The sequence below is a fragment of the Charadrius vociferus genome, unplaced genomic scaffold (genome assembly GCF_000708025.1).
Source record: "Charadrius vociferus isolate BGI_N301 unplaced genomic scaffold, ASM70802v2 scaffold266, whole genome shotgun sequence".
In the NCBI taxonomy this organism is placed as follows: Eukaryota; Metazoa; Chordata; class Aves; order Charadriiformes; family Charadriidae; genus Charadrius; species Charadrius vociferus.
Window position 1 is genome coordinate 2,300,044 of NW_009649114.1, and position 8,477 is coordinate 2,308,520.

Here is an 8,477-nt window from a genome sequence, read left to right on the forward strand (position 1 = left end):
CCCCATCTGCTGCTGGAACCCTTCCAAGCCCAGCAAGCTGTGAACGCTGAGATGGTTACTGCGCCGCACGGGGCAGGGGGAGGCAGCGAGTGGGCGTACGGCGGCTGCGGCACACGCGCTCGCATCTGCCCATGACCTTTTTGGAGGAAGGAAGGTTGTTTTATTGTTTGGGGTTTTTTGGTTTGGTTTTTTTTTTTTTTTTTTTTCCATCGGGTGGTTCAGTTTTTAGAAAGGTTTGGAAAGGCAGAGCGGTGCCTTCCCCTCTGCGCTGGTCGGGGGGGCCCGGCTGTGCGCGAGGCTGTTGGGGTGCTCGTCGATGTACAGGCTGAGCCAAGACGGGACGTGGCGGTGGAGAGCTCACGATCTGGTCAGGGAGAGCTCAAGGGGTGGCTGTGGCCTCTGTGAAGGGAGACCAGAGAGCTGGATGAGGGAAGAGGAGGGAGAAGAAGGTCTGTCAGGAGCAAGGGCAGGCGGGGAGCGCGGTCCCCGGCCAGGAATCACTCTGCCATCCCGGCCGAGGGACAGAAACCGGCAGGAGCCCACGTGCCAACCCGGATCCCGGACCCGATGCCTGCCCACGCCGCGGGGGGTTCGGCTCAGCCCTGCGTGGGGCAGAGCTGCAGGCAGAGCTTGTGTGGGGGCTCCACCACTGCAGCAAACGCTGGCGACGCTGGAGTTTGCTGATGCAAACAGGGGCGATGCCAGAGATTGCCGGTGCGAGCAGCAGCGATGCCGGAGCCCGCCGGAGGGCTGCAGCCCAAAGCGCCGTCGGGCTTGGCGCAGCACCAACCCCTCCAAACCCCACAAACCATCTTCCCGTTGCCGGGCCACGTGATTGCAGAGCTTCTACCGCTCCGGCGCATCCTGGGAAGATCATCCGAGCTCCAAAGCACCGCAGGTGACGGAGCGCCCCAGGGGGGACACCCGCGCCTCCCCCTTTTCCCAGGGCTGGGGCTGGGCGCTGCCGGCTGCGTCTCCCCAGATACAGGCGAGCGCGACTGCACCCACGCGAGTGCCTGATTGGCCTCGGCCGAGCCGAAATAGCCGGTCGCTTCCCATCACCCCGTCGGCAAATAAAGAGGGCAGGAAGCAGCTGGCTGAGGCCGAGCCCTGCACGAACGTGTTGGTGCGGGGAGGAGGCTCAGCAGCACCCGGTTTCGCTTCTGTCCCTCCTCCAGCTGCAGAGGCAAAGAAGGGAGAGCCCAGAGCCTCGGCGGCCACACCGGTGTCGTCCCCGCTCTCCTTTTCTCCCTTCTGAGCGACCTGTGCCGTTTCCCACCTTTCGAAGGGGTCCGGCTCTATTCCCAGCTTCAGGGTGGGCAGGGGTAAAAGCGCTTCGAGGCAGGGACGGTGACACTGGGACAAGGCGGGGGGATGAGGTCTGGCTTGTGTGGGAAGGGCAGAAACAACCCCAACCAGCAGTTTCGCATCCTAAATGCTGATGTTGCTTTTCTGGTAACTCGGAACGGAGAAACGCCCAATTTCTGCTGAAGGGACCCCAGGGAAGAAGAGCACACAAACACACAAAAAATAATCAAACAAACATTTTGCCATGAATCAAGCAAAACATCCTCACGGACCCCGGGGACCCCGTCCTGTGGCGGTTGTTGCCGCTGGGTCAGGACGTTCCTCGCAGCTGATTTGGGCTTTGCACAATCTGCGTTTCCCCAACAGACCACCCCCAAAACTGCCCCGGCTCCTGCGAGGAAGGACTGACAGCACTGCTACAGCACCGTGCAGGGGACAGGGTGTTTAAGCCCATCCTCCTTTTTGTGCTAAATAGGCATTAAACACCCTTCCAGGCTGCTGGGAGAGGAGGAGAGCTTTTTCCAAAGAGCCAGCATCACCCGTGCCGCCCTTCCTCCCCACGGCAGGGTTTTTGCGGGGGGTAACTCATTCCTCGGTGGGTATCACTCACATCGGGACACTCTCTGGGTTTCAGTCTCAGACACCGCTGCGCTGGCGGAGCTCCTCTCTCCTGCGGCGTGCCGGGACGCAGCAGGTATGCAGCCCGCTCTGCCGGGCAAAGGGCTGAGGACACGTCAAAGGCAAATGCTTGTTTATGCAACACACGGATCTCTGATTACAGGGGACGACATTTCACCCAGGCGGCTTGAATCGGACACTTCCCTGGCCTCCCAGAAACACCCAAATAATAAAAAAAAAAACCCAACAAAAAAACCCACAACAGAAACCCAGCAAAAGGCTCGGCAGAAAACGAGTCCCAATTTCAACAGGCAGGAGGTGGATGAAGGTGGTTTGAGTCGCTTTCTGTCTTTTTCAGAGCCGCTGCAAGCGTGCGATGAGAAAACGCGCTGAGAGTTGAGGCTCAGCATTAAAAGGCCAAGGAAGGGCTTGGGCGGGGGGGGCAGATAAATACGCACCTCCAGCTAACGCAGCTTGTACTGCAGGTATCACGATCCTACCAGAAGAAAAATGACAAGCAAAATAAAAATAGTAGATGAGTCACCTACTAAAAGGCTGGCGGGGGATCTGGTTGCGGTGCGGGTAGGGTTGACTCCTCACTAAACACTCCGTGGCGCAAGAGCTGTATTTTTATCTTGGCTGAGAGCAACTCAAATTTTAGAATCGCAGAAGGATTTGGGTTGGGAGGGACCTTGAAGATCATCTGGTTCCAACCCCCCCGCCATGGGTCACCTCCCACCAGCCCAGGTTGCTCCAAGCCCCATCCAACCTGGCCTTGAACACCTCCAGGGATGGGGCAGCCACAGCTTCTCGGGGCAAATTTTAGATGATCTTGGCTCTGCCTGCTGGCCCAAACACCAGCCACAGGACACAACATGCAGGACCACACCAGGCTGGCTGTGGCATGGACTATGCCAGCCTGAAAATGGGCCACAGACCATGGCACGCAGGTCCAGGCAGACCACACCGGTCCAGGCAAGCCAGCAGGAGGAAGGCCGCCATCATCTGAGCTCACCAACCCTTTGAACCTGGATGACTCCCCAGCTAATCAGCAACTGCATGGGACACCCATTCCTCCCCGACAGCCCTGTTTCACAAGCAGCAGCAATTTGGGTGTGTTTATGGAAACTAATGAAGGGATGAGTTCAAAAGGGAGCGGCATTGACAGAGCACCAAAATCGGCCCACAAATTGTTCTCCTCTCAGAGGTGGCGTGTTATGATAAAAACAGGAGGGGAGGAAGCAGCTTTGCCCCTGTCAGGGAGAGCGGTGGGACCAGGCCTGTGTTCCCCCCCGCCTTGACATCACCAGCACAGGGAACAGGTTGGGGTGGGTCACAAGGACCCTGACATGCTGCAGCACACCCCCTCCTGAACTCCATAAAAATTGAATTTTGGACTGAAACTAGTACGGGCCAATTTATCTCAGGCCCTTGAAACAGGTCAACATGAAGAAGAGTGCAGATGGGGGTTACACACATGAGCTGGACATCCCCACCCCAGGGAGCAGGGTTACAGCTCTGCCGCAGTCACCATCCTCTCCACAGCCAAAACAGGATCTCCAGTGAATCAACCCCGGCTGCCTTTATCATGACAGGCCCAGAGCATCCTCCACATGCCTGAACGTTTCAATCCCGTGATCTCTCCCCCTTCCTCCTCCGCTGGCTCAGTCACCCCTGGAAGGACAGTGGAGGCGGAGAGGCTTAACCAGGACCTGTGCCTGGCTCAGGTCAGTGCTCGCCTCTTTCCAAGACTTCAGTTACACCGTTCCTAGGGTTGGGTGAGATCTGGCAGTTAACCACGTAACACCTTCATGTCCTGGTAGCACAGAGGATTTCTACAATCCTGCCCTGAATAAATCCCCCACTGCCCAAGCCAGAACCCTGTAGTGGTTCGTGGGAAGGAGAGGGCAGGAACACCCATGGCCCCACATTAGTCATCAGACCAATTCCCAGCCTTAATTCCTCAGGTTTGGAGGGTCAGGTTTAGAGTCAGCATGTTGACTAAGCTTTTCTCTAAACCTCCTCCTGGACACAGCTGGGTATAAACAGTCATCCCCACTTCAACCAAGCCCACAGCATTCACAGTGTGGGATTTAAGCTGCAATCCCAACCCTCGCCCTCTTTGCGAGCACACAAAAGTTCCCAGCAAGAAAACAAGGCTCATTCATACTGCTACATTTTTATTAAAGTAACAAAAGCATACATCTGTCAAAGGATCTGTACATTCCGTATATAAAAACACTACTATACAATTAGTAACCATCCATTCCCTCCTCCAACTGTAGCTTACAAGCTTTCTACCATTTTCACCAAATACAAAAAGCAGGTCCCGTTCAACAGTCCAGCTTCTTAAAAAAAAAAAAAAGAGACAGGAAACCCCTCAATACACTGTCTTAAAATACACACCATTCAGCTCTGCAGTCGAGCATCGGGCTTGTAGGCAGAAGGCAACAGAGCACACTAATTCACAGCTTTTACATGTAACCAGCTACAAGAGAGAAATGGATTATACCCAAGCTTGGTTTGTTTTGAAGCTAAAAACAGACACCTTTAACATCAGACTCCTCCACACCAGGGACAAAAAGAATGAGACTTGGCTATTTTGGTTCTGGAAGTGGGGGCATGTTAAGAGCAATTATAGTGTATTCCTTTGGTGTGGGCTGTTGTTCCTGAAAAACTTTTCTGGTAAGAGGGAGGGAACAGAGTAAAGGGGAGGGAGGTGGGGGTTTAAATCTTAAGACTGCTTTGATCATGACAAATTACAACCCAAGGAAGTACCAGCCTTCAGGAAACACCACATCCAGCCAAGGAGTCCAGCAAAGCAAACACTGCTCATCCTGGATGCAGTTCTCATCATGGGCTTTCCACGTAAGCAGGTTAAGTGAGGACTCCAAAAAGCACCGAGATCCCTTTTCCTTGAAAAGGGAATTTGCTTTTTGGAAGTTCCCAAGCACTCCCCCCTCAGTGAGGTCACCTATTGCACAAGTTCACCAAGGGAAAAGCCCCAGCACTTCTTTTCAGCTTCTGCTTTGCTGACATGTGAAATTCAAGTGATGCAGAGGGAAGTGATGCAACTTCAGAGCCACAGTCTGCTATTACCGTTCAAAGGACAAAAAACTCACCACTTGACATTTTAAAAGGATCTAAGAGTTGAGGCTGGTTTTCCAGTCCTGGAATTGATTTGAAGCTTACAAAAATCTGAACTTACTTTTCCACATTAGAAGTCAGAGTCGGGGAGCAGTGATTTTTTTTTTTTAGTATATTTAAAAAAAAAAAAGCCAAGAATTGCAGCAGACAGGAGGCTTCCTTCCTCTCCCAGAGCGCCCTAGATTTGGAAATATATTGCACAAATGTCTGAGAACTTGATTCATCAAAGGCTGGGCAACAACAACTCTGGTTACGCCAGTGAGCTGCCAGGTCCAAAAAGAGGAAGGTAAAAAAAAAAAAAGCGTGCTGAGAGAGAAATCTGGGAAAGTTTCATCACAAACAACTATGTCAATGCCCTGCTTTTTCAATCACTTCTCCCAGGATCACTGGAGGAGCACCAGCTGGTTAGTAAAAAGGCAATGGACATACAACATCCTGATAAAGGCTCATACCCAACATGTAAAGTTCTCGGGGCTGCACTTTCAGCTCCCGCCCCATTTGTAATTAGCCAGAGCAGTTTAAGGGCCAAATCCTGAACACCACCCAGGCAAAGTCACCCTGAATACAAGTACCACTGGGACTCCAAGAAGAGTTTTGATTGAACAGACAAAGCACAGGACCAGGCATTAATTGTGCAAAACAGTTATGTACCAAGAGATCATAACCAAAACGATGCCCCTTACCAAGGTACCAGTGGAGACAGCTCCCAGGGACAGCCATGTGCTGATCACCCGGAGGGGGAAGAAAGGGAAGAAGTGCTGTGACTTTAAAAGCAATGTTAGGACAACAAAGCATTTGAACATCCCACACACGGTGGGGGGAAAGACCCCCAATACTTCTGATTAAGAGTCAGGGTGAAGGGACTTCTCACACACTGACCTCTAGGGCATAAGGCAAGTTCCTTCAGCTCTTCTGGAGAAGTGACACTGCAAGTCGTCAGCATTGGCTTAGGCAACTTTTACAAGCAAGAGGCCAGACTCCGCTCTCGGGGCACAGAGAGGCCACACATGAGCAGGTCGTGGGCCGATGTCTAAGTACCACATAGCAGAAAGGCTTTGTAATTCACAGCTGTTCAGTGCTGGTTTCAGGGTCTTGAGTACCCTTCTCAGTGTGCAGGAAGCAGGGGGGTGACAGCCAGGTACTGGGGAGCACCAGGAACACACAGTACTCTGGTGCCACCACTGTAGCTGCAATATTCATCTCAGGGGACCTTCTCTGCACAGCCCAGTGCAGCTCTGCCTTGCTCCACTTCACAGGACAATAATACCCATGTGGCCCCTTTTCAGTCCACCAGCAGCAGACAGGAAAGATGGAGGGGCTGGAGACAGGCCATGCTCCCCCTCGCTTTGTGCTGGGAGTGGCGCAGAGCAGAGCTGCAACTCTCACAGAGTCAGTGGGTCCAGGGGAGATGTGCGAGAGCAAAGAAGGATCCCAGGGTCCCCAGCATCACCCAGCCCTGAGGCAAGGTTCCCCCAAACACTATATCCATGCCCTTAGGAGATGAGACCAGCTGGGACGTGAAGTAGGTAGTGGAGGAAAGACAGCAACTCCTTCATCCCTTCTCCAACAGTATTGCAATACAGCAATAATGTTGGGTACCAGGATGATGAGAAGGTGACACAGACATCTCATCTCCCACCACCAAGCCAAACTTCCCAGCCTGGCTTTCCCCCCCACCCCCCCACCCCCTCCATTCCAAGCTGCCCAAGTGAGCAAGCCAGCCCAAAATTGCCATCCAACACTAATTAGGTAGATACCGGCTTCATAATAAAAACTCGTAAGCTTGCAACAGCTTTAAAAAAGGCACCTAGAACACTGCTTCTGCTCAAAGCAGTGCTCAATATTTTAATTTTGGATTTTCTTGGATTTTTTTAAAAAATATAAATAGCTCTTCATCTTAAAAATAGATCCTCAGGTGAGGTATACAGTAGCCTGTGTCTTGGCAGTGTAAGGACAAGAGGAGTATTTAGCTGGAGACAGTCATGATGTAGTTTTTGGAAGGACTGGTGCGACCTAACATCATCTGGTTCTTACAAGTAAGCATCCCATAGGAGCTCACGGGTTTCGTTGCAGTCGCTTCGTATAAAACACAGATGGAGCCATCCTCACCGATGCGGTATGAGACCTCGTAGGGGTCGACCCAGAGTGTGAGCTCACTGGGCAGGAGCTGGTAGAGCTGCGGTAGGCTGAGTCCGATCTGGCTAGCTGCCTTGCTGATAATGGGGTCCATTTTGTGATTGATCCGGATGCAGCGATACCCAGAGCCTTTAAACGGTTTCTCGGGAAACCAGTGATGTTTGTAGTGCTCTGCAAGGGAAGGGAGAAGGGAAGAGCAGTGAGCAGACGTGCAGCAGCTGTGAGGAAGTCTGTCCTGCTGCAGTCCCACACCTCACTGCAAGTGGAGTGGAGGGCACCGAGTCCTCCTTAGGCTGCCTCCATCAGACAGAGGCTCCGGAGCCATGCGCTCAACTATCCAGCTGCCACTTGCTCCAAGGCACAGGAGCACAGCTCTTCGGGTCCTAGAAACCCCAGGCAGGACAGTGCCACAGGGGCTGCAGTGACAGGACCCCCAACATCTTCTCACCCCAACTGCTGGGGTGGCCAGGGTAGATACCGTATCACCACCAACAAAACATCACAGTCACAGAGTAACATCCAGGTCATTCTCTAAGTTCAGGGGCATGTCGCTACCCCTTATCTCAGCACAGCAGCAAACAAACCATCCCTTGTTAGGGCTGATAACACAAGGCTGTGTTAGGCTGGGAGGACACCCTTGAACCACCCAGTTAGTGCTGAGCCCCAGACACACTTCTGGGGAGGGGAGTACCAAACCCCACTGACACAGGGCTGAGCCCTTCTTGCCAGGGGACAGGGCACACAGAGCAGTTTTGGATTCTTCATATCAAACCCCAGCAAGGAGGGCTTCAAGCAGATGGGCTGCTGCCGGGAGTTGTACAAAATCCTCAGCAGACTGAGCAGGGGACCTACTCGCCTTCAGAGCTGAGGCTGCTATTTGTCCAGGACCCCACGGGGACACAGGTAGGTGCCCAGGGAGGCACACAGATGCCTGCCAGCCCCTAGAGGGACACAGATGGACATCCAGGCAATGCCACAAATAGGTACGTGGCATCAAGGAGGACACAGCTGGGTGTCAGGGAAGGACACAGATGGGTGCCCAACCCAAGAGGACACAGGTGGGCACCCAAGGAGGGACACCAGGTCCCGGAAGCAACACAAGGGGCACGGAGGAAGGACACCAGTGGGCGCCCGGCCCCGATGGGGAGAGGAAGAGCACGGACGCGAGTGCGGACCTTCCTCCCCTCAAAGCCGATTTCTTCCCCGGCCGGCGGGGCCGCGCCTCACCTGCGAGCGCCTCCCGCAGCGCCGCGCTGAAGACCTGGAGC

General features: G+C 53.6%; 1 protein-coding gene across 1 annotated transcript in view; it reads right to left on the minus strand.

Annotated features, from left to right (window-relative positions):
• Positions 1–7,039: 7,039 nt before the first annotated feature.
• BTG2 (BTG family, member 2) overlaps positions 7,040–8,477 on the minus strand; it is a 2,478-nt gene continuing 1,040 nt past the window's right edge. The window contains exons 2-3 of the mRNA XM_009888301.1: positions 8,437–8,470; positions 7,040–7,380 (exon numbers count right to left, since the gene is read on the minus strand). Of these exons, the coding sequence (XP_009886603.1) occupies positions 7,040–7,380; positions 8,437–8,470 (375 nt within the window). The remainder of the gene's footprint in view (positions 7,381–8,436; positions 8,471–8,477) is intronic.